This window comes from Panicum virgatum, chromosome 4N (assembly GCF_016808335.1).
Source record: "Panicum virgatum strain AP13 chromosome 4N, P.virgatum_v5, whole genome shotgun sequence".
NCBI classification, from domain to species: domain Eukaryota; kingdom Viridiplantae; phylum Streptophyta; class Magnoliopsida; order Poales; family Poaceae; genus Panicum; species Panicum virgatum.
In genome coordinates, this window is record NC_053148.1 from 1,515,869 (window position 1) to 1,540,753 (window position 24,885).

At 53.7% G+C, this 24,885-nt stretch overlaps 3 protein-coding genes across 9 annotated transcripts; all 3 read right to left on the reverse strand.

The window, feature by feature from the left end:
- Nucleotides 1-450: 450 nt before the first annotated feature.
- LOC120670484 (probable transcriptional regulator SLK2) lies at nucleotides 451-7,822 on the reverse strand. 7 transcript variants are annotated; one of them, XM_039950583.1, is made up of 11 exons: nucleotides 7,695-7,812; nucleotides 5,984-6,023; nucleotides 5,186-5,876; nucleotides 4,971-5,099; nucleotides 4,621-4,669; nucleotides 3,699-3,913; nucleotides 3,475-3,543; nucleotides 2,575-2,675; nucleotides 2,340-2,433; nucleotides 2,185-2,254; nucleotides 451-2,057 (listed from the first exon to the last, which is right to left on the reverse strand). In XM_039950583.1, the coding sequence occupies exons 3-11, from the start codon at nucleotides 5,870-5,872 to the stop codon at nucleotides 820-822; spliced, it is 2,652 nt and encodes an 883-aa protein (XP_039806517.1). In that variant the 5' UTR covers nucleotides 5,873-5,876; nucleotides 5,984-6,023; nucleotides 7,695-7,812; the 3' UTR covers nucleotides 451-819. The 7 variants fall into 7 exon arrangements, with proteins under 7 accessions (XP_039806517.1, XP_039806522.1, XP_039806518.1 ...); XM_039950588.1 differs by lacking the exon at nucleotides 5,984-6,023 and having other exon boundaries at nucleotides 5,186-5,650; nucleotides 5,758-5,876; nucleotides 7,695-7,810; XM_039950584.1 differs by having other exon boundaries at nucleotides 6,003-6,023; nucleotides 7,695-7,804.
- Nucleotides 7,823-16,112: 8,290 nt separating this feature from the next.
- Nucleotides 16,113-19,374, reverse strand: LOC120670840 (probable receptor-like protein kinase At2g21480). Its single transcript, XM_039951008.1, has one exon. The coding sequence runs from the start codon at nucleotides 18,911-18,913 to the stop codon at nucleotides 16,370-16,372; it is 2,544 nt and encodes an 847-aa protein (XP_039806942.1). The 5' UTR covers nucleotides 18,914-19,374; the 3' UTR covers nucleotides 16,113-16,369.
- A 3,974-nt stretch (nucleotides 19,375-23,348) lies between these two features.
- On the reverse strand, nucleotides 23,349-24,875 carry LOC120670841 (gibberellin 2-beta-dioxygenase 8-like). Its single transcript, XM_039951009.1, has one exon. It carries the CDS (start codon nucleotides 24,515-24,517, stop codon nucleotides 23,474-23,476), a length of 1,044 nt encoding a protein of 347 aa, XP_039806943.1. The 5' UTR covers nucleotides 24,518-24,875; the 3' UTR covers nucleotides 23,349-23,473.
- Nucleotides 24,876-24,885: the final 10 nt, after the last annotated feature.

The following is a 24,885-nucleotide window of genomic DNA, read 5'->3' on the forward strand; positions in this document are numbered from 1 at the left end:
TCCTACGAGATATAGTTAGCGTTAGAGGGAGAGTGTCTCCGGCGAGGTTACAGGTTCTATGTTGAGGCTTAGAGGAATACGCAGATAGATGAGTCGAGGGAAAGATGGCCTGGCCACGGTAGATTTTAGTAGATGTAAAATCGGTGATCATAAGCTCAATATCCAGCAGAAGCCCTACATCCAGACATCCATCTACACAGACCACACCACACACAAGTTGTAGCTTTCTTCCTTCTCAGCTTCTGTGCAGGCTGAGGCAAATTCCTTATGGTTCCTTCACATTTCATGGTGCTAGCTTGGAACATGTGTGGCAGAATACTGTGCACAGTGTTCCCATACTGACATGAGCATACATGCACATCATTTATACTTTACTCAAGCATCTAGACAGAAAATAAAAGATAGAGAAAAAGCATCGCCTGATTAGAACAAATGGGAAACACCCGCCTGTCGCAGATAATTGGAGATCGCAATTGGCACTCCTATAGCATGAATATGATATACATGACTCAAGTAATGTTGTGAACTTGGTGATAATGACAGGTTCATTCAGTAACATGTCACAGATACTGCTATGGTAGCACCGTTCCCAGATTCCCAAGCAAATCCAACTCACTATCTCACTACCACATCTGAAGTTACCCCAGTGTATGATCATCGGAAACTCTCTGAAAGAGCAACACAAAATCTCCAAAAAGAGGAGAGAAAGAAGATATTAAACTAGAATCTAGGGCAACTTTCCATTACCACTTGCCAGCAACCAAGCAGGCTATTGCTGCTTAGCGCTTACATCAAACAATCTCAAGAGTAGCGTGATGTTTACCACGGCAACACGTCACCACCCTGCCCTGCACCGAACAGCCCACTTTCCAACAGTTCGCTAGTAATCAGGTGGTCAAGGTCCTCCAGTTCATGGAAGGATTCATCAACCTTTTGATTCACAGCGTTTCCTCCAGTAGCAGAAGCACGTGGATTACTGCTCGCTGACTTGAAACTGTTGTTTCTGCTAGGGGCAATGCTGGCTGTGTTATTGTTGATCACATAACTAGGCCCAGTACCAGCTGGAGGAGCACCCTTTACTGCACTGTTGTGGTTACTGTTATGATTATTGATGTGCTGCACCTGCTCCCGAGAAGCAGCAACATTGGGCGTAGCAGCTCCTGATGTGAGACCACTGCTTGCACTAGGTGCATCTGGAAGTGGTTGCTGTGCAAAAGCACGATTGTTATTCTTCTTAACTTCCTGAAGTAATTGATTAAGCACATGCTGCTGGTATTGTGGGCTAGCACCAAGCACCTGCTCCCCAGAAGCAGCAACATTGGGGGTAGCAGCTCCTGATGCGAGACCACTGCTTGCACTAGGTGCGTCTGGAGGTGGTTGCTGTGCAAAAGCACGGTTGTTATTCTTCTTAACTTCCTGAAGTAATTGATTAAGCACATGCTGCTGGTATTGTGGGTTAGCACCAAGCGCCTGCTCCCCAGAAGCAGCAACATTGGGGGTAGCAGCTCCTGATGTGAGACCACTGCTTGCACTAGGTGCATCTGGAGGTGGTTGCTGTGCAAAAGCACAGTTATTATTCTTCTTAACTTCCTGAAGTAATTGATTAAACACATGTTGCTGGTATTGTGGGCTAGCACCAAAGCCATGGAGATTGTTTTGCTGCGGTGTAGGCTGCTGAAATGATGCAGGGTGTTGGAATTGCGCAAGCTGCGCCTGGCCAGGTCCATGGAAGGATCTGACCGCTTCCAGCTGTATCCCGTTGTGCGTTCCTGCTGAGCCTTTGAAGATGCTCGATGCCTCATGCTGAAGCAAAATCTGATTTGCGCTGGAGCTTCTGAGTAGGTTCTGATAACTGTTTAGCGTTGTGGCAGTCTGTAGAGTGTTATTGCCAATGGCTCCAACACTAGGAGTCTGGTTGTTCACAGGAGCACTTGTCTCTTGCTGGATCCCAATTACTTTGGTGTTGCTCTGGTTATTGGCAAGGCTAGCAGCAGTCATGAGCTGTCTTGGCATATTCTGAAACTTTGCAATAGTTTTAGAATAAATATTCAGGCTCTCTGCATATGAACATAGAAAATATCAGAGACGCCCTGCAGGTAAATAGGGAAAATAGAAGTAACAGGAAGCAGTTGTTACTGGAAAAAACTGAAGACGCTGTTAGGTAAATGTGCACGATCATCATACCTTTAGGACCAAGATTGTTCTTGTGGCTGAACTCAATCAAGTCCTTCATGTGATTCACCACCTCAGATATCTGACAAGGACATACCACCGTCAAAATGGTGCGCGCATATATGTATTTACTGAACTGTAAAAGATACAAGGAGAACCCTAATTACCTGCAGGCAGCGTACATATCTTTTGGAAAGCCCATGTTCATTTAAGGTGTGATGCTCTAGATTTTTTGCTAATTGTCGTGATGCAGCGACAAACCTAACAGCACAGAAGGAAAACGATTAGATAATCCAAATAATTTGTTCCGTACACTATGACGCACGAGATTTTTCATTTACCGTGTTAAAAGAGCACTACAAAACACATGTCAACTACTGAAGATAAAATAGGCTCACTAACATGTTGCAAATGGTTTGTGCGTCATTGTTTGATATCCCAGCTGGTCCACTTTCACTGACAGCAGTTTGGTAGTTCTGGGCAACTTGCAGCAGATTATTAACCTGGAAAGACAATGTGTGAGTCAAAGATAAGATATTATGGTCACCGAAGCTAATGATATACTCCCTCCATTCACTTTCGGTAGCTATATTCCAAAAACTTAAACGTTCATAAAAAATTTTTTTTCTCGAACACGCAGGAGAGCTGCGTATCTTTGTATTAAGAGAATAAGAGTCCGAATACATAGAACACTCCACACCTTGGACTAAACGTTCATAAATGATAGCTATATTTGCTATTGGCATAAGCTATGACAATAAATAGCACTAGTAACGAGGAGTTCCTAGTTAAAATATTGGAGGACCAACAAAAAAAAGTTCGTGTTGCATTTAATATATGATAAGGTTATTTTTCTTGGTTATTGTATCAAGGTGAAATATAGCTATCAAAAGTGAATGGAGGGAGTACCATGCAAGGGAATTCACTCAGGTACAAGGTATATGCACTAGGGTAGCACCCTCAACGAGAATAAGAATGTGATGAATCAGGAATTTTAATATTTGATCTTCTACTGGGTTCCGTGCAGATGTCAAAAATTCCAGGACATAAATAAAAACATAGAGAAGATAGCGAATAAATGTGAGGAGCCCGAAAATCCAGGATCCAACAATTTTGCCGTGCCATATAATTTGCATCCCATAAGGTTTAAGATGCTAAGCAATATATACATTTTTTATGAAAGCAATATATACATAATGGTAACTGGCAAGAGGGATTAAACTATCATAGTTTTGTTACAAAATTAGTCTAAAAAGTTGAAGCAAAAAGAAAAGGAACAGCATTCTGGACTAAGAATGTTACCTGCGGTGCTATAGTCTTGCGTGTGGTATACTCTTCATGGCTTCGTGAACAGAATTCCCAGGACATTATCTACACAGTTAATAGGCAATCAGGATATAAGAATGGTTATCAATTGCCCCACTCCTATCAATCATTTAAATGCACACAGATGCTATGCAAATATGGACATGCTATTAAAATTGTTAACGACATGTGCAAGCTACCACGACAGCTGAGCAACATACCTTCAGTTCTGGTGTGAAAATGATTCTCAGATGCCCCTCATGTATAACATGTAGATGTTCATAAACACTTTTTTGAACAACTTTTGCATACTCCAGCACCATTTGTCCATTAGACAACCGGAATTCATTGGGCGAATCAAAGAATAGGCATTCATCGATAACACCGTGGTCAAATCTAATTTGGAAGAGCCTAGGAAGTACTTCATAAGTAGCATCTATCAGACAGATCAAACACAAAAAGGACAAAAATTAACTCAGTGAGCTCAATGGCAGACATTGAAATGAAAAACAGGAAAAGCACGACATAAATAATGATCTACAAGAATAACATACAGATCTTAAAAGAAAAACTACTCAGAACGAATATGCTGAGGTGCTCATTTATGTTATCCTCATGCAAAGTACGCAGAAGACAACAAGCAATCATAAAGCATATCTGGTTTTACCAGAGATTCAATGTGAGAAAGTGTGCATCACAAGGGAATTACTTTGTTGTTCCAAGGTCCTCTTTGGGAGAGACCTAGTAGACTAGAAGTGTTTGAGTGAACCATCTTATTTCCATTCTGAGACTAAAAACAGAGTGTTTAAACACTTTATTTAGCCTACAAACTTCAGATCCTTCACAATTCTTTGTTTTTCTCATTCATTTCAAATGCATTCAACTGATTCAGACATTAAAATTTCACCTGGACAGCAATCTTCACAGGATACATTCATTCATTCTTTAATGCTTATGAACAAATTAAAGTCTGAAATGGTAAGGTTTTATATAGAGTATAGAGCACAAGAAGCCTACAGAAAATACTGGGTTAGGGCTAGGCTAACAGCTCACAAAGACGAACTGATCAGACTAAGAATTTGAACAAATGAATGCAGCAGCATCAAGAATATAGTATGCCACAGTCGTCACAGATCAACATACCATATCCTTTTCCTCCATGTGTATTGCAAATGTCACATCGCCATGAATCCTGTAGCATGGAGAAAATAGTATTGCTTGAACCTTGAAATGTGTGTCCATCACATTTTTATAAATAGAACAAGGAAATTTAACTACTGCAGGCTACAAGGGAAGTCTTTACAGCAGAAAGCTGTACCTATAAATTCTATTTTACTACCATTAAAGTCAGTTGATAAATTAAATGTAGTTTCCAGTAACCCAATAACTTCACAGTAATGATAATTGATCTATTATTGAACATCAAGCAGAAAGTGATGTTGGAGCATGAAACAAAGAGCATTGTAGGCAAAGAGGTTCGAGCTATTAATTACCAGAGCTTTCTGTGGAGCAGCTGCTGAGGAATTCCCTCTATTTTCATAAGAAGAGACACACCATCTTTCTCTTGATCGCGGTGCAAAGTACTCCTCAACAAGCTTCCTCCAGTATGTTATAGAGTTATTCTAGAATACATCATTCGAGTAAATTGTATTACCAAGAACTTGTACCTCATAATCTCATAAATAATTAAAATTATAGAGAAACTCACCTCTGGGTGCTGACGCTTGTGAAATAAATACTGTTTTATCCTGCGAGAACAAATTCCATTCTCAACAGGAGTCCTAACAGGACCACCTAACTGCATTCCAGGCTGTGCCAGTGGTGGCCTAAGTTGAGGCTGTCGAGGAATACCAACTTGGGGTTGTTGTATCTGGGAAAATGGTTGCAATAGATGCTGCTGCTGCTGCTGCTGCTGCTGCTGCTGCTGCTGAAGCAGGGCCAGTTTATTCTGCTGGATCAAAGCTTGAAGCTGTGGGTTCTGTTGCCCTTGGAAATGAAGAGAATTCTGACCATGGACCAGCTGCTGAATCAGCTGTTGTTGCATGATATCACCCTGGCTAGCATCAATCCTTGATTTCTTCTGAGCATGCAATGCACCACCAGCATCAATCACAGCTAGTGATGATACACTTGAAGTCCTCCGTTTCTGGACCTGCTCTTGGGGTGAACTTTGCTGCATGATGGAACCATCAATGACTGAAGAGCCAGAGGTGTTATTGGATGAAAATGACATCGGGGAGGCAGGAACACGCATGAATGAATCACAATTCATGCTATTACTTGGCTGTAACTGGGCACCTCCAGAAAGTGACGAGTTGGTGTCAGTCACCAAAGAGCTAACTCCAATGCTTGGCCCAGATGAATTTGTAGTACTAATTGAAACACTACCATTCATCTCCCTGGCAACAAGTCCAAGGTTAGAGCATGCACTCCCAGACACAGAGGTCCAGGGATGGGCTCCGTTCATCGCTTTGTAGAATCACGTAAAAAAGGCAAGGCACGTAACTGGAATTGCTAATAAAAACCTTAAAATATTTAGCCAGAACCTGCGAAACGAAAGTAGGTGTTAGCACTGCTTAATACATGCAAAGATAATTATGCAATGTTTTTCCTTTGGTTTGCACTAACACACACAAAAAAAAAGATGTGTAAAGTGAACTGGTCAAGTTCACAGCAGCAAAATGAACACTAAATTGTGTTCGTCTCAGTAAAAAGTGAGCCTAGCAAGGACAGGTTTCTTGACAGGTAAACAAGGCAAGTAACAGAGTATAACAAGGAGAACAGTACTGGATCAAACTGCAAGGCGGAAATAAAAGAGCCTGAACCAATTTCAAGATACACCTAAAAGCACTCCAGCACCAAAAATCCACCTACTTCAAGATACAACTAAAAGCATTTCAGCACCCAAAATCCAGGCATTTAGTTGTTCATTAGTGCATCAAAACCTACTCTGTAACACCCAGATGAAGCATGACTCTTTTCAAAGAGGCAGCAAAATTAACTTACAAAGTTCTTCTGACTCAGACTACCAATTTTCATGGCGCAATCAGCATTCCATAAAACACAAGGCGCTAGGCGGCGGCAGCAGCAGCATCAGCAGCGTGCCTGGGTATCGCCCAGGCAGCTGACCTGTGAGACCTTATGCTAGTGCACTTGTTTGACTGTGCCTGGCCATGAATTAAGCTGAAACCGCCACGCCCCCCAGCCAACTAGGCACCTATTCTCCACAAAATCGTAGCAGATCGGTGAGGTCGCTGGTTAATCGCCCAAACAAGTTACACGATGATTTTTTTCTTCTCTTGTTGACTTGTATGGCTTTATCTGTAACCCCATTAATCAGAGGTATTACAGCTTGTGAATTTCTTCTACGCCCAATCTTATAGCAAACAAAAGCTAAGCAAAGAAAATCTGCATATGTATGAAGCTTGGAGACATTCTGCAGCGCATAGAACGGATAACACAGCCTTACAGGAGCGTACACAGAGAGGTAACGCTGGAAAATACTCAAAAAGCAAGAACAAAGAGATTATCTGAGTCAACAAGGGTAGAGAAAATACATATACCCGAGTATCGGTCCCAACAACTAAAATCATGGAGCAGTTTCGTTGGATTGCCCTTCAAACCCGCCATCCATATCCATATGTTCCGCAACCCAGTGCCAGTGGGCAAGAACATAGCAAAGACATCTACAACGTAACCAAGCAAACGGCAATGGACCAATGGTGCTGTTGGAGGAAGCAAGGACGCAGTTGGCTACCTGACCAAGTTAATCCATACAAAGAGAAAGAAAAGTGTGGGACATTTTAGGGGGGTTTTCCGGTAATGTTTGGGGGAAGGCTGACGACGGGGCGTGCTCGTGAGGTGGAGATTAGCAAGACAAAATCCACCAAAACGTTGCTCCCCGCGGATGGATTGAAACCTTAGCCGAAGTAGCCGCAAACCAAATCGAAACAACTGACAAAATACCCCAGCAGCACGAGCAAGCGCAGAATTGCCGCCCCGGACCCCAAAATTCGAGCGCTGCATTGCCGGAACCGGCGCCCATCTGCCCCCGAAAAATCCCAAACCAAAAATCCGACCAGCAAACATTCTACCCAGCAAGGGCCGGCCGGAAGGCGCACGGATCACTCGAGCTCCCCCCTCCCAATCCATCCAGCAAACAAACAGTCCCGCGCGAAGAAGAAGAAGAAGAAGAGGGCCCGGAAGAAAAATCCCACCTCGCTGCTGCTTCTGCTCCCGCTCCCGCCCCGCGCCCGTGCTGCTCCCTCCCGTCCCGCCGCTGCTGACTTCTCTCTCCCCCTCCTCTTCCGACGGTGGTGTGTTGTGTTGGTGTGCGGCCGTCCCCGCGAACGGCCGGTTAAATAGATTCGGGGCGGGGTGACCGGGCGCAGCCCGTGGGCCGGCCCGCTCTGACCGCCCTCCGCCGGTTGCCGCGGGCGATCCCAGCCGTCGGATCGCGCGGCGGGGGCGGATATTTACACGCGCCGGCGCGCGATTGGGCTGCGGTGGGGACGGCGTGACCGGGAGAGGGGAGGCCGGTGTCGTGGCTGCGTGCACCCCGCGAGCGTACCACGCGGGGAAGGCGAGATGGGGCTGTGTGGGGTGGGGGGAGGGAAGGGCGGGTGGGGCCCGGCCAGCAGCGGTGGGTCGGCGCCTGCTGGTTCTTCATGATTTCCCTACATTATTTTGAGAGAAAAAGATTTTCTAACATTACTAAAATGTGAGGTATATCTTTGCTAACAATTATTGCTAATATTCCCTTATCATTCTTCTTTTTTTGCAAGATGTGAGGCTTTTCTTTTTGCAAAATGTGAGGGTTTTCTCTCTCTTTTTTGCAAAATGTGAGGCTTTACAAGCTTGAAAAACTGAATTGAGGCAACTCCATCCATTTTTTGAAATGATAGTGTAAATATTTATAACCAGCTTCAAAATATTGTGTTTCATGTAACAAAAAGTTGATCAAAACGGGAACTCAAAACATGTTTTTCTATACACGAGTCCTGTTGACGACCTTGGCTTAGTCTAACGTGCTGCCAGATTTCTTTGTGAAACGAAAATGGTAAAAACAATAGCTAGATTTTTGAACCTTAAGTTTCTGAAATTCAAAGTAACCCTTATGGTCGTTCTCCTATCTGTGGGGCCAGGGTGTAAGTGACACGTTTTTTTCTTGCGTGTCCTGGGTGCCGCCGTTGGTATGTGAAGAAAGGGGGCTGGACCTTTCCAGCTTAGCAAGGATACAGACGCTACCGGTAACCACAACTGACCGAAACTCGGGCCCATCTGTCAGTGACCGAAACTTGCGAGCGGGTACGATAGTAGGTTAATCGCCATTTCCTTCTTCCAGGGCCGACCACACTGTTCGGCGAGGAAGCGGTTCTGCATTTTGCTCCGCGCACACAGGGACGTGGACACGGCGAGTTGGAATGCATATTCTCTAGAGCTTCCTTTCCCTTGTTGTGGTAGAAGACGATGATGGGGCCTAGCAGGCTCGTTGAGTTTGACTGGCTCGCATTGTTTTCTGCTAGTGTGGACTAGTGTGCTTGTACGGTTTCCCCTCAGCTGATTACTGTATCTTGCACAGCCATAGTGAAAACAGGGTTTGGGTTGCCAGGTAACCTTGACATGCAAAAAAAAAACAAATCGTTCATAATATGTAGTATGATCATTGTTAAGTTCGACATGTTTCTATGGATATTGGAGTACCAAGTATGTCCTAAAAGTAAGGTGACCTTTACAGATTTTTTTTCTAGTGTAAATTATATGCTTGGATTAGTATGGTACTTTAAATTTCCTTTTTTTTCCCGGTTGTTTATGTATAAACTGCTTTATTTGAAAAATCCATGTCCATATGAATATTTTTAAACAGGGATAAAGTTCTAGTGCCGAAGCAATATCTATATGAAGTTCACTTTTCAGGTTGTTTTTTCTCGATTAACACAATGTAATAAGGCTAGAAAAACAAAAGGATGAGCCCTTGGTACTGTTTCCAGGATATTCCAGCTGCCCATTGTGTTGTGAGCCAAGTCGGCCAAGGCATCCCCGGTATCAGAATTGCCAGTTACGTGCGGGCTTGCCATTTGGTTGTGTAAAAGATAGATAGATAGATACATCCTTCGCCTGGAAGCATTAGGTGACGAGGATGCTAGTCATTAGCCAGTCATCACCCTGACGCGAGTGAGATTCTTCGGGAGGATCATGTACTGTACGAGCAAACACTTTAGATATGCAGGTAATATGAACTAAAGCAGTTAATTACTCGCAAATGACTTATTCTCATGCTTCAATTGTCGTTTGCCTGGGTTTACAGTCATAGAGTTGACCCATTTTCTCATCTTCTTCTTTAGTGAATGGCAAAGTGTCAATAGCCGGCCGGTTGTTTACTACTGTATGACTTTGTTGCTTTTGTTCTAGTAATGAAACTATTCAACATCTCTTTATTGATCGTCATGTCGCCAAGTTTCTATGGAGAAACGTACAGTTTGCCTTTGATTTACATCCGCCTCAAACCATTACTCATTTGTTTGGTACGTAATAGGCTTAGAGGCGTTGGAACCAAATTAAAAGGACAACTATTAGTAGGAGCATTTGCTTTATGTTCGGTCATTTGGCTTAGTAGGAATGATGTGGTGTCCGACAAATCTCCAACTATATCGAGGCACTCATTAGCTCAAATTCTGGGCGCAGCTACAAAGGCGTGACGAAGACAAGAAGGTAGTACATAAGGTATGTCAAACCATGAAGGTCTTGATCATGCAGTTATTTGACAATCATGGATGCAGAGTAATAGGATTGGTCCTTAATAAATGTCTTCATCAAACTTTTGGGTTGGCTATGTCGTCTTTTCTTTTAATCTTGTTAGTGTGATCGCAAATGGAAGAGTTGCAAACTTTATAATAATTGGCTGTAACCTATTTTGAGGTCAAGATTGGGTACTCTTTTTCCCATTATCTAAAGGCTGGGATCATGCACAAACAACCTGGACAGATTAAAAGGAGAAGATTGCAGCGACGGCGTGCGTACGCGTCTCCTAGCTACAAAATTTGCCAAAACGAATAACTACTGATTGTTACGAATATCAGTATTTCAGTACAACACTGTCGGTACCCTATAGCAGGGATACACACTTCTACTGCAGCAAGGCAGGACCCGCGTAGTCATCCGTAACTACGCAGTAAAAGGCGGAGCAACCGGGGCCCACAGGACAGGCTCTTACCTCACCGGGCCAACGGCCCCGGGCCCGCTCCCCGCTCTGGGACGGGTCCAGAGACGCCACGTGTCCTCGAAGAAGGGAAGCTCCGAGCCAGCCACCGAGATCCCGGACCTCCCGTAGGGGTCCGGGACCTCCTCACACCCATCCGGACCTCCCACGCGCGCGTAGAGCTAACATACCACCGGCGGGGGTCCGGAGCCACCACGTGTTCCGTGGGCGCGGGCGCGAGTCTTCCGCTAATGCGGATAGTTGAGACGTGCCCTGCCGCCGCGGCACGCGGGACAGCTTTTGTCAGTCCTCACTGTAGACCGCATATTACCAAGGTACACAGTGCAGCCGTCTGCGCCGCTCGCGCGCAGAGCCCGTCTGCCGCATTAATTGGATACGACGGCACGACACTTTTCCATCATGTCGCCTACGCCGCAAGCTACACGGCCCGTTCAGCTACGTGGCAGGCGACGCCGCTAGCTACGCCTGACGCCGTTCCGACAAGACAGCGCCTGGGCACGCTGAACAAGGGATTCCAGGAGCAGACAAGGAAATCCAGGAGAGAGATCTCCATCGCCTGCGATGCCATAATATATGAGCAGTACGTTATTTTGTATCACACTGATGGGCCCATCTGTCGGGGACCCAACGGCCATGTATGCGCCTCCCTTGAGATATAAAAGGGAGGCGCTCGCTGTACACTCACACGGGACACACACTGGACTCAGCTCTAAGCTCTTCCATACACAAGCAATACAACTCACAGTGGATGTTGTGGGGATTTTTAGGGGTACCCACAGCCGGGTGGCGGAGCGCACCCGCCTATTCCCAGTGAGGGAGTACTCGGGGAAGTACTAGGCGATGGGGCTGGATCTTCGCTGAGACAAGGACTCAAGAACACTCGATTTAGAGTGGTTCGGGCCGCCGGAGCGTAATACCCTACGTCCACTGGGAGATGTATTGTCTTGGTTGTGTGAATGAACCTATCCTCTGCTGGCCTTGGCTCTTGCCCAGCCTGAGGTTTTCTAGCGGCGCTCCCTCCTTTTATAGATCAAGGGGGAGCGGATACATAGGACGTCGATGCCCCGACAGGTGGGCCCAACGTGAATGCGGCTACAGTGGTAGCGAATCTTTCCTTCGATATGCGTACTGCTGCTCTCCTGTCACAGGGGTCTTCTCTTGTTCCGTCAGCTAGGTGCCCGTTGGAGTAGCGTAGCTTGCGGCGTGGCCTGCTGAGGCTATTATGTAGCGTCATAATGGGTGAAGCCGAGCCGTCGTATCCGACTGTTACGGCAGACTGGCAGACGCGGCATGGGCGGCGCCATCGGCTCCACTGCCTTGGTAATACGCGATCAATAGTGCCCCCTGGTCAGTCAAACGCCTCGGCTTCCACTATATCAAAGTGGATGTCCACCTACTGCAATGAATGCGAAGGTAGGTGGACCTCAATATGGAGACCAAGGACTTCATACACGTGTCGGCCCCGGACCGCCCTGAGGCGGGGCGTCCAAACTTTCCCTTCGAGAGGGGTCCGGTTGCTATCCAGGACCCTATGAGGGGTCCGGGACCCCGCGGGGGTCTGGATTCCTTGGGAGGTCCGGAGCCCTGGCTGCTTGCGCTTGAGCGCCTGTTTTTCCTGGGACACGTGGCGTTCCCAGACCTTCCCCGGCCGCGGAACAGGTCCGGACCTTTGTCGGGAGGACAGGACTTCGGACTGCAGGGGTCCGGCTGTTTGGTTGTAGTCAAGGATGACTACTAAGGCTCTTGCCTAGTCACAGCAAGAGGGGGTACCCCAGTCCTGGGGTACCGACAGTGGCCCCCGGGCCCACCTCGGGAGAGGTATGAACCCGCGGGTGGGGCCACCACCGTGATGTGTTCCGACGCAACTTGATTGCGTTGGTGTGCTCTTGGAGAGAGTGGGCATCCCGGACCCCTGAGGCCGGTATGATTGTTGCCTGGTTTAGGTACTAGAGTGCTCTCCACGGGGCGACGAAGGTGTAGGCTTAGGGTACAGAACCAAGCTAAGCGGCTACACGGACTTCGGATCGCTCAGGGGGTAGCACTACTTCCCGGACCCGGCTTTTGTCGACCGTCTCCGCCGGAGCGGGCCACCGGAGTGGACTTGGAGCGACCGGGGCGAGCGGTCTCCGCCGGAGCGGGCCACCGGAGTGGACTTGGAACGACCGTGGCGAGCGGTCTCCGCCGGAGCGGGCCACCGGAGTGGACTTGGAGCGACCGTGGCGAGCGGTCTCCGCCGGAGCGGGCCACCGGAGTGGACTTGGAACGACCGTGGCGAGCGGTCTCCGCCGGAGCGGGCCACCGGTGTGGACTTGGAGCGACCGTGGCGAGCGGTCTCCGCCGGAGCGGGCCACCGGAGTGGACTTGGAGCGACCGTGGCGAGCGGTCTCCGCCGGAGCGGGCCACCGGAGTGGACTTGGAGCGACCGTGGCGAGCGGTCTCCGCCGGAGCGGGCCACCGGAGTGGACTTGGAGCGACCGTGGCGAGCGGTCTCCGCCGGAGCGGGCCACCGGAGTGGACTTGGAGCGACCGTGGCGAGCGGTCTCCGCCGGAGCGGGCCACCGGAGTGGACTTGGAGCGACCGTGGCGAGCGGTCTCCGCCGGAGCGGGCCACCGGAGTGGACTTGGAGCGACCGTGGCTGACAATCCGATGAAGCATGTTACCGGACCTCATAGTAAGGTGCAAAGAAACCAAGCCTTATACTAGAAGAGAGCCCGGGACCTCTAAAGTCAGCAGTCCTGGATACTAGAGTACTTGTAACAGGGTAGTGAAGTACGTAAACTTAGGGTACATTACCAGGCTAAGCCACGCGGAGCTTCTCTACCCCAGGATACAAATACCACTTCTCCAGAGCAGGTCCTTAGGGGTCCGGACCGCCTTCCAGCTAGAAGGGGTGTCTTTACCTGACCACAAGCCAGCAACTTAACTTGGATTGTTAGCAATAAGGGAAACTCCGGTCAAGAGAAAAGAATAGTTAAACCAAGGCGAATAAATGTAATCAGGGTGGAGCCTAGGCAAAACTGAGGAGGAAAATCTCCTTTATTATTGTGGTTGTCACGGTATACATCGGAGGTCGGGATTACGAGGACGGACCTCCACCGCTCCGGACCGCTTTTGCCTGTTTGTGTGATAGGGCCAGAGGTCGGGTTTACAAGGTCGGACCTTGACCGCTCTGGACACACACGTAGACACCACGCTATTACAAAGGAGAAAATCTCTCATTCCTTTCTTAGGAGTAACCTACGGCTGCATGCTATACAGCGTGTTCTTCTTCGGAGGTGAAGGCGCCCTGAACGTGCCTGAACCGCATCATCCAGCATCACCTCGGGAGCTCGGGGGACCCCTCCTTGCCTAAGAGCTGTCACATGCTTACATGGCATGAGACAAATTCTTTGGCTTTGAATGGAAGAGGCCCCCTCCCCCTGCCGTCGCCGTTGCCGATGGAAACCAGAGCCCTTGCGCAGCAGATGGACCGGTGCGACGCGTGGAGAAGTGCGGTCGTTCGCCGGCTTGTCCTTGGTGCTAGCGCCAGGGGCCCCCGCACGAGGAGGCGGGGTCCTGTCTGCAGCAGCACCGAGCAACGCTGAGGTGGATCTCCGGCGCTGGAGACGGCGGGACGACACGGTCAACTTCCTCCGGGATGGCCGTCGGCTCCAGGCTCTATGTTGAGAGAAAGCCTTGAGCCGACACCATGCCACCGCTGAGGAGGCGTGGCCGTTGCTTGAGAGAAAACCTTGAGTCGACGTAGGAGCAGCGGCGCGCAGCGGCGCCTCCGCTGTGCGTTGCTACGCCGGCTCTGAGGTGTCGCGGTGGCGACACACAGCAGGCGCCGCTGCCGTGCGCCGCCGCACCGAGGGCGTCGGAGTGCCGGTGCCATAGCATGCGGAGTGAGTGTGCCTTCCTTCATCTTCAAGTTCGCCGTTGCAGAGGGAGAACACAGCCTAGAGGCCTGAAGATCCAGCCAACGCCTGTCCTCCCCACGGACCGCGCCAAAATGTTGTGGGGATTTTTAGGGGTACCCACAGCCGGGTGGCGGAGCGCACCCGCCTATTCCCAGTGAGGGAGTACTCGGGGAAGTACTAGGCGATGGGGCTGGATCTTCGCTGAGACAAGGACTCAAGAACACTCGATTTAGAGTGGTTCGGGCCGCCGGAGCGTAATACCCTACGTCCACTGGGAGATGTATTGTTTTGGTTGTGTGAATGAACCTATCCTCTGCTGGCCTTGGCTCTTGCCCAGCCTGAGGTTTTCTAGCGGCGCTCCCTCCTTTTATAGATCAAGGGGGAGCGGATACATAGGACGTCGATGCCCCGACAGGTGGGCCCAACGTGAATGCGGCTACAGTGGTAGCGAATCTTTCCTTCGATATGCGTACTGCTGCTCTCCTGTCACAGGGGTCTTCTCTTGTTCCGTCAGCTAGGTGCCCGTTGGAGTAGCGTAGCTTGCGGCGTGGCCTGCTGAGGCTATTATGTAGCGTCATAATGGGTGAAGCCGAGCCGTCGTATCCGACTGTTACGGCAGACTGGCAGACGCGGCATGGGCGGCGCCATCGGCTCCACTGCCTTGGTAATACGCGATCAATAGTGCCCCCTGGTCAGTCAAACGCCTCGGCTTCCACTATATCAAAGTGGATGTCCACCTACTGCAATGAATGCGAAGGTAGGTGGACCTCAATATGGAGACCAAGGACTTCATACACGTGTCGGCCCCGGACCGCCCTGAGGCGGGGCGTCCAAACTTTCCCTTCGAGAGGGGTCCGGTTGCTATCCAGGACCCTATGAGGGGTCCGGGACCCCGCGGGGGTCTGGATTCCTTGGGAGGTCCGGAGCCCTGGCTGCTTGCGCTTGAGCGCCTGTTTTTCCTGGGACACGTGGCGTTCCCAGACCTTCCCCGGCCGCGGAACAGGTCCGGACCTTTGTCGGGAGGACAGGACTTCGGACTGCAGGGGTCCGGCTGTTTGGTTGTAGTCAAGGATGACTACTAAGGCTCTTGCCTAGTCACAGCAAGAGGGGGTACCCCAGTCCTGGGGTACCGACAGTGGATGTATGGTATTATGCTCCGGCGGCCCGAACCACTCTAAAACGGCTGTGTTCATCGTGTTCTTGAGCGAGATCGAACTAGGCGCTAGGGGCTTAGGCGGGTGCATTCCGTTACCCGGCTGTGGTTTGCCACACCACGACAAACACGAACGAAACGAATTCATCAATGAACCCAACATTAAGGCATCGATAGACGATAAATAGATATATGTATTAGTTGGAAATCAATCAATTCCAGAATGAGTTTAACCAGCTCCCTCGCCATCATCACCATTCACCAGTAGTAGTAGTTTAGCCTCGACTCGACTCGAACACCACCCTCAGCTCGCTTTGGACTAAGTTTAGACGACAGAAGCACCAGCAGCAGCAGCAGCAGCAGCAGGAGGTTTTGTTTTTGAGAAAGATTAAGAATCCATCATCGTCAGTGCTAGTATGTATGTATGGATGTATAATACAGACATGTACACGTACATATACGTACTCTCGCGATCTTCAGTTTCCTGCTCCTCTTGTTTTTTGTTTTCCTCATCTCATCATTTCACCGCGCGTACATGCATCGGCGACGGTGTGTCTACGGTTTGTAAATGAGATTGTTTGTGCTGGATGGATCGTCGACGACGGACGGATCGGATCGGATCACCTCCCCTTCATGTCGGCGAGCTGCTGGAAGAGCTCCCCGGCGGCGGTGGTGGACTGGTCGGGCACGGCGGTGACGCCGCCGGCGGCGACCGTGGAGGAGCCGCCGACGACGGAGCCGTCGGCGTCGTCGGCGTCCTGCTGCGCGCCCTCGGGCGGGTTGGCGTCCTGCAGCTGCAGCGCGTACTCGAGGTTCCAGAGCACGTCGCCCATGGAGATGCGGTCGCTGCCGAACTCGGCGAGGCACTTCTCGGCGGTCTCGGCGAACTTGCCGAGCGACTCGGGGTTGACGGTGCCGGCGAGCTTGGGGTCCATGATCTTCTCGATGAGGCCCTTGCGCTTCCACTGCATCCCCCACTCGGCGAGGCTGACCTGCTCCCGCGGCAGCTGCGGGTCGATGGGCGGCCGCGCGCACAGCGCCTCCAGCAGCACCACCCCGAAGGAGTAGACGTCCGACTTGTCCGTCAGCTGCTGGCACCGGAAGTACTCCGGGTCCAGGTAGCCGAAGCTGCCCTTCACGGCGGTGCTGACGTGGAGCTGGTTCATCCCGGGCCCGTCCTTGGAGAGCCCGAAGTCGGAGACCTTGGCCACGAAGTTGTCGTCGAGCAGGATGTTGGTGGTCTTGACGTCGCGGTGGATGATGCCCTGCGCCGTGCCCGTGTGCAGGTAGTGCAGGCCGCGGGCGGCGCCGATGCAGATCTCCAGCCGCTGCTTCCACGGCAGCGGCGGCAGCACGCCCTCCTTGCCGTAGATGTGGTCCCGGAACACGCCGTTGTGCATGTACTCGTACACCAGGATCATCTCCGAGTTCTCGTCGCAGTAGCCGATGAGGGACACCAGGTGCCGGTGCCGCAGCTTGGACAGCATCTGGATCTCCGTGTTGAACTCGTTGATGCCCTGCTCCGACTCGGCGCTCCCACGCTTCACCGCCACCTTGGTGCCGTCGTCGATCTCGCCCACGTACACGTTGCCGAACCCGCCCACGCCAATGATGGCCTTCTCGTCGAAGTTGCCCGTCGCCGCCTGGATCTCCGCGAAGGTGAAGAAGCGCCCCAGGCCCATGGTGGACGAGAAGGTGTTGCCGCTCCGGTGGGACCCGTACCCGCCCTTGCTGCCCGTGGTGAAGGACTGCCCCGTGTGGATGGGCAGCAGCCACGACGAGAAACTGCTCGACCGCTCCCAGTCCTGGGGGCGCTTGTACCACTTCACCACCATGGCGCCCAGCCCCGCGAACGCGCCGAACATCATCGCGAACCCCACTGCCGCCACCGCCTTCCGGCTGCCGCTGCCGTCGTCAGCCCGGCGCCCGTCCACGCCGAACTCGCCGTCCAGGGCGCCCACCGAGTTGCTGATCTTGAGCACCTCCATGCCGTTGAGCAGCGCGTCGATGCGCCCCGTGTCCTGCCCCATGGGCCCCACCTGGACGCTCAGCTTGTCCGTCGCCACCGACTGGTTCACCACCAAGTCCTTGTAGTAGGGCGCCGCCAGCTCGCCGCCGGTCACCGTCGACAGGTCCAGCCCGGAGACGGCCTTGCGCCCGTTGATGTACACGTCGAAGTAGAGGTCGTTGGCGGCCTTGCTCACGATGTCGGCGAAGAAGAGCCGGACCAGGTAGCCGAAGGACGCGTCCACGTCCACCTTCCACGTCAGGTTGAAGTTGGCGTTCCCGACGTCGGCGTCCGCCATCTTGGCGGCGCTCGCGTACACCGCCGTGGGCGCGACGAGCCTGGACGTCCCGTCGGGGAACTTGATGGTGCTGGCGGGCACGGACACGTCCTTGACCGCCTCCTTGGACTGCACGTACGGCGTGTCGGGGTCCCACCGCCGGCCGAGCGTGTCGTTGGCGGGGCCGATGGCCGGGCCGCCGACGTTGAGCCGGTAGAGCACCTGGTACGCCTCGTGCGCGAGGCCGGTGGTCTCGCCGAGCGGCGCGATGGCGAGCGCCGAGTCGGTGATGAGCTCGTCGGGGGCGTTGACGACCTCGAGGGCGTTGACGAAGGCGGCGGAGCCCGAGAGCGGCTGGAACTTGAGGGCGAGGCGGTTCTCGGTGGCGTTGACGAGGTACTCCTTGAGCACGGGCTTGTTCTCCGGGGTGAAGCTGTGGAGCAGGACGTAGTCGTCGGTGACGACGCTGAAGGTGGCGGAGGCGAGGTCGACGTCGCCGCCCTTGAGCGGGAAGAGGTAGATGCGGATGAAGTGCCAGCCGGGGACGGCGAGCGGGAAGCTGTAGACGGCCTCCTCCTTGAAGACCCGCGCGGTGGAGTAGACCGGCGAGGGCACGTCGGCCTTGTCGTCGGCGACGCGGATGGCGTCCTTGGCGGCGAGCAGGTGGTTGGCCTGCGCGTCGGTCTTGTAGGACTTGCCCCCCGCCGTCACGGCCGCCGTGCTGCCGCAGTCGATGAGGAAGCTGTCCTTGGGCGTGAAGCTGGACGGCGTGGGCGGCGTCTGCGCGCCGCTGTCGGTGACGGGCCGGCCCTGCCCGGCCACCGCCGCCACCGCCGCCAGCGCGGCCAGCAGCGCCAGCGGGAGCGCCCCGCGGCGCATCGTGGCCGGGCTAGCTAGTACTGCGCGACCAGCACGTAGGGCTGGGCCCCCGCCACTACGTGGTGTGGTGGCCACCGGACGCCGGGTGGCCGGAGGAACGGCGGTGGCGATGGCGTCGAGGAGGAGGAGGTTATTGGCGGGCGGGGCCCTCTCACCCTCTCTCTGGTTGGTGGGCCCAATCGGAGGAGAGGGAGGGGGAGGGGCGTGAAATGGCGGGGGGTGTTATGGTGGCCAGCGGCGTGCCAAGTTTAAGCAGGCCATGTCTATGTTTGGGGCGCTGCCCTGCCCGGAGGCCGGCCGGTCAGCCACCGACCTGCGCGCTCCACCAGAGGCTACGCCACCTGCTATTCTTGGAGCGCCATTGTTGCTTGCTTCTGGTTTGTTTGCTCGTGCTCAATTGGATTGATTGATCACTCTCTCACTACTAGTCTCCAGTCAAGAAGATGTTGTTTCAAGTTTGAACATCATGTATGTCGGTACCCCAGGACTGGGGTACCCCCTCTTGCTGTGACTAGGCAAGAGCCTTTGTAGTCATCCTTGACTACAACCAAACAGCCGGACCCCTGCAGTCCGAAGTCCTGTCCTCCCGACGAAGGTCCGGACCTGTTCCACGGCCGGGGAAGGTCTGGGAACGCCACGTGTCCCAGGAAAAACAGGCGCTCAAGCGCAAGCAGCCAGGGCTCCGGACCTCCCAAGGAATCCGGACCCCCTCATAGGGTCCTGGATAGCAACCGGACCCCTCTCCAAGGGAAAGTTTGGACGCCCCGCCTCAGGGTGGTCCGGGGCCGACACGTGTATGAGGCCTTTGGTCTCCATATTGAGGTCCACCTACCTTCGCATTTATTGCGGTAGGTGGACGTCCACTTTGATATAGTGGAAGCCGAGGCGTTTGACTGACCAGGGGGCACTATTGATCGCGTATTACCAAGGCAGTGGAGCCGATGGCGCCGCCCATGCCGCGTCTGCCAGTCTGCCGTAACAGTCGGATACGACGGCTCGGCTTCACCCATTATGACGCTACATAATAGCCTCAGCAGGCCACGCCGCAAGCTACGCTACTCCAACGGGCGCCTCGCTGACGGGACAAGAGAAGACCCCCTGTGTCAGAAGAGCAGCAGTACGCATATCGAAGGAAAGATTCGCTACCACTGTAGCCACAGTCACGTTGGGCCCACCTGTCGGGGCATCAACGTTCTATGTATCCGCCCCCCCTGTGAACTATAAAAGGGGAGAGCGCCGTTAGAAAACCTCAGGCTGGGTAAGAGCCAAGACCAGCAGAGGATAGATTCATTCACACAACCAAGACAATACATCTCCCAGTGGACGTAGGGTATTACGCTCCGGCGGCCCGAACCACTCTAAATCGTGTGTTCCTGAGTCCCAATCTCAGCGTAGATCTAGCCCCATCGCCTAGTACTTCCCCGAGTTCTCCCTCACTGGGAATAGGCGGGTGCGCTCCGCCACCCGGCTGTGGGTACCCCTGAAAATCCCCGCGACATTTTGGCGCCGTCCGTGGGGAAGACAGGCGTTGGCTGGATCTTCAGGCCTCTGGGCTGCGTTCTCCCTCTGCAACGGCAAACTTGAAGATGAAGGAAGGCACACTCACTCCGCATGCTATGGCACCGGCGCTCCGACGACCTCGGTGCGGCGGCGCACGGCAGCGGCGTCTGCTGTGTGTCGCCACCGCGACACCTCAGAGCCGGCGTAGCAGCATGCAGCAGAGGCGCCGCTGCGCGCCGCCGCTCCTACGTCGACTCAAGGTTTTCTCTCAAGCAACGGCCACGCCCCCTCTGCGATGGCATGACGTCGGCTCAAGGCTTTCTCTCAACTTGGAGCCTAGAGCCGACAGCCATCCCGGAGGAAGTTGACTGAGACCTCCTGCCGCAGCAGCACCGGAGATCCACCTCAGCGTTGCTCGGTGCTGCTGCAGGCAGGACCCCGCCACCTCGCGCGGGGGGCCCTTGGCGCTAGCACCAAGGACAAGCCGGCGAACGACCGCACTTCTCCACGCGTCGCACCGGTCCATCTGCTGCGCAAGGGTTCTGGTTTCCATCGGCAACGGCGACGGCAGGGGGAGGGGGCCTCTTCCATTCAAGGCCAAAGAATTTGTCTCATGCCATGTAAGCATGTGACAGCTCTTAGGCAAGGAGGGGCCCCCCGAGCTCCCGAGGTGATCCTGGATGATGCGGTTCAGGCACGTCCAAGGTGCCTTCACCTCCGAAGAACACGCTGTATAGCATGCAGCCGTAGGTTACTCCTAAGAAAGGAATAAGAGAATTTCTCCTTTGTAATAGCGTGGTGTCTATGTGTGTGTCCAGAGCGGTTAAGGTCCGACCTTGTAAACCCGGCCTCTGGCCCTATCACACAAACAGGCAAAAGCGGTCCGGAGCGGTGGAGGTCCGACCTCGTAATCCCGACCTCTGATGTATACCGTGATAACCACAATGATAAAGGAGATTTTCTTTCTTGACCTTATCTAGGCTCCACCCCGGTTACATTCATTCATTCTGGATGGCTGTTTTTTTCGGTTGACCATTTCTTCCTCCTAAACAGAGTCTTTACCATTGTTGCTAACAATCCAAGATGAGTTGCTGGCTTGTGGTTAGGTGAAGACACCCCTTCTAGCTGGAAGGCAGTCCGGACCCCTAGGGACCTGCTCTGGAGAAGTGGTATTTGTATCCTGGGGTAGAGAAGCTCCGCGTGGCTTAGCCTGGTAATGTACCCTAAGTTTACGTACTTCACTACCCTGTTACAAGTACTCTAGTATCCAGGACTGCTGACTTTAGAGGTCCCGGGCTCTCTTCTAGTATAAGGCTTGGTTTCTTTGCACCTTACTATGAGGTCCGGTAACATGCTTCATCGGATTGTCAGCAACGGCCGCTCCAAGTCCACTCCGGTGGCCCGCTCCGGCGGAGACCGCTCGCCCCGGTCGCTCCAAGTCCACTCCGGTGGCCCGCTCCGGCGGAGACCGCTCGCCACGGTCGACAAAAGCCAGGTCCGGGAAGTAGTGCTACCCCCTGAGCGAACCGAAGTCCGTGTAGCCGCTTAGCTTGGTTCCGTACCCTAAGCCTACACCTTCGTCGCCCCGTGGAGAGCACTCTAGTACCTAAACCAGGCAACAAGCATACCGGCCTCAGGGGTCCGGGATGCCCACTCTCTCCAAGAGCACACCAACGCAATCAAGTTGCGTAGGAACACATCACGGTGGTGGCCCCACCCGCGGGTTCGGACCTCTCCCGAGGTGGGCCCGGGGGCCACTGTCGGTACCCCAGGACTGGGGTACCCCCTCTTGCTGTGACTAGGCAAGAGCCTTTGTAGTCATCCTTGACTACAACCAAACAGCCGGACCCCTGCAGTCCGAAGTCCTGTCCTCCCGACGAAGGTCCGGACCTGTTCCACGGCCGGGGAAGGTCTGGGAACGCCACGTGTCCCAGGAAAAACAGGCGCTCAAGCGCAAGCAGCCAGGGCTCCGGACCTCCCAAGGAATCCGGACCCCCTCATAGGGTCCTGGATAGCAACCGGACCCCTCTCCAAGGGAAAGTTTGGACGCCCCGCCTCAGGGTGGTCCGGGGCCGACACGTGTATGAGGCCTTTGGTCTCCATATTGAGGTCCACCTACCTTCGCATTTATTGCGGTAGGTGGACGTCCACTTTGATATAGTGGAAGCCGAGGCGTTTGACTGACCAGGGGGCACTATTGATCGCGTATTACCAAGGCAGTGGAGCCGATGGCGCCGCCCATGCCGCGTCTGCCAGTCTGCCGTAACAGTCGGATACGACGGCTCGGCTTCACCCATTATGACGCTACATAATAGCCTCAGCAGGCCACGCCGCAAGCTACGCTACTCCAACGGGCGCCTCGCTGACGGGACAAGAGAAGACCCCCTGTGTCAGAAGAGCAGCAGTACGCATATCGAAGGAAAGATTCGCTACCACTGTAGCCACAGTCACGTTGGGCCCACCTGTCGGGGCATCAACGTTCTATGTATCCGCCCCCCCCCTGTGAACTATAAAAGGGGAGAGCGCCGTTAGAAAACCTCAGGCTGGGTAAGAGCCAAGACCAGCAGAGGATAGATTCATTCACACAACCAAGACAATACATCTCCCAGTGGACGTAGGGTATTACGCTCCGGCGGCCCGAACCACTCTAAATCGTGTGTTCCTGAGTCCCAATCTCAGCGTAGATCTAGCCCCATCGCCTAGTACTTCCCCGAGTTCTCCCTCACTGGGAATAGGCGGGTGCGCTCCGCCACCCGGCTGTGGGTACCCCTGAAAATCCCCGCGACAATGTACAAATCTGTTTGGCTGGCTGTGACTGTTGGCTGGTTCTGATTTGTTGTAAAAGAAAAGTACTGCTGGTTCGCTAGTGGTTGGTACTAATTTGCTGTGAGAGAAAAGTATTGTTGGTTAAGAAGCCAGCCGAACATGGTAATGCAAACCTGAACACGCTTAATTGTTGGAGATTTTATTGGAGTTATGAGTACTCCTTTCATATTTTCCATGACATTCCTTCCCTTTTACAGCTCTGAATTCACTCACTAGCACAAAGGCCGAGACAAATCAATGGAGAACAAGGAAGCGCTCGAGCCCGACCTTGGATCCGGTGGCCTTGATGTCGGCCTGCACCTGCTCCCGGAACTCGGCGTAGGTGAAGGGCCGGTACCTGCTGCCCCGGCAGCTGATGACGGCGTCGTCGCGCGGGAACGCGAAGTAGCACAGCGACAGCCTCTCGTCGCCCCAGCTGGCCGCCACACGGTGCCGCACGCTCCGGAACGCGTCGCCGCTCATCGCCCGCGCCATGTCGCCCAGGTTCACCAGCAGCGTGCCGGTGCCGGTGCCGGTGCCGCCGCCCCCCGGCGCGACGTCGCGCCACGCGCCGCCGTGGAGCACCTGCAGGCCCCCGACGACGTCCTGGTTGATGACCGTGAGCACGGAGCTGTCGGTGTGGGCCTCCATCCCGAGGTGCCCGGGCTCCGGGCACGGCGGGTACCGGTACACCCGCAGGAACCCGTCGTGCTCGGCGAGGTAGGCCGACGCCTGGCCCGCGCCGAGCCCCAGCGCGGCGGCGAGGGCGTCGAACAGCGTCCGCGCCACCCGCGCCATGTGCGCGCCGTACTCGCGCGCGAGGTCCGCCAGCGCGGCGAGGTCCGGGGAGGAGGAAGGCGGCGGGCCGCCGGCGGCGGCGGTTGGCTGCTGATCTGGGCCCAGGGCGAGGTGGAAGCCCTCGACCCAGTTGACGTCCCTGACGCGGAGCGAGGAGAGCGCCGGCGTGCCCCAGAAGTAGCCGGGCTGGGCCTGCTTGTCGTGGAACGCCGCCCGGCCCAGCACGTCCCGGGCCACCGCGAAGAGGCGCGCCGAGAGGTCCGCCGGGACGCCGTGGTTGGCGAGCCGGAAGACGCCGAGGCGCCGGCACGCCGCCGCCAGCGCCTCCCCCGGCGCCTCCAGGTCAACGGTTGGGAGTTCCAGGTCCCCACCGTGCGGTACCTGCTCCTCCTCCCGCTCGTGCTGCCCTTCCTCCTCGAGGAGAGGGAACGGCGGGCACGACGGGTCCGCCACGGCGGCGGCGGCTGCGGTCGCCGGCGGCGCTTCCGTTCCCGTCGCCATCTCGATCACCCGCTCCGTCGGTCTGGCTACTCCCTCCGATCCTATGCTGAAGCTAGGAAGCTGAACTGCAGCTCAGGTATCTCTGGAGGATCGACCCTGGAGAGTGAGGAGAGGAAGCAAGAAAGCAGCAGAGGCGGGCAGGATTCATCAGGCTGCTTGTTGGGGCAGGGGCAGGTAGATCTGATCCGTCTGCTGATGCATTGGCTTCTCTTCTCGTGGACTGACTGGTCATGTCATCGATCTCAGGGGCGAGTCACGACAAGGATCCGGCGGCCGGCTTGTCCTAACTGCTACCCTGCATTCTGCAAGTGCACTACTAGCCACTCACACAGTTCAGTCTTCAGAAAACAGAGAGCATCAGAGCAATA

Bases quoted from the DNA above. Each gene is read 5' to 3' on its own strand.
- LOC120670840 (XM_039951008.1), bottom strand. From the start codon at position 18,913: ATGCGCCGCGGGGCGCTCCCGCTGGCGCTGCTGGCCGCGCTGGCGGCG.
- LOC120670484 (XM_039950582.1), bottom strand. From the start codon at position 5,944: ATGAACGGAGCCCATCCCTGGACCTCTGTGTCTGGGAGTGCATGCTCT. The intron at 4,670-4,970 runs GTAATTAATAGC...TCCATGCTACAG, and splicing joins CTGCTCCACAGAAAGCTCTG to GATTCATGGCGATGTGACAT. The intron at 2,058-2,184 runs GTATGATGATCG...GTTCATATGCAG, and splicing joins GAACAATCTTGGTCCTAAAG to AGAGCCTGAATATTTATTCT.
- LOC120670841 (XM_039951009.1), bottom strand. From the start codon at position 24,517: ATGGCGACGGGAACGGAAGCGCCGCCGGCGACCGCAGCCGCCGCCGCC.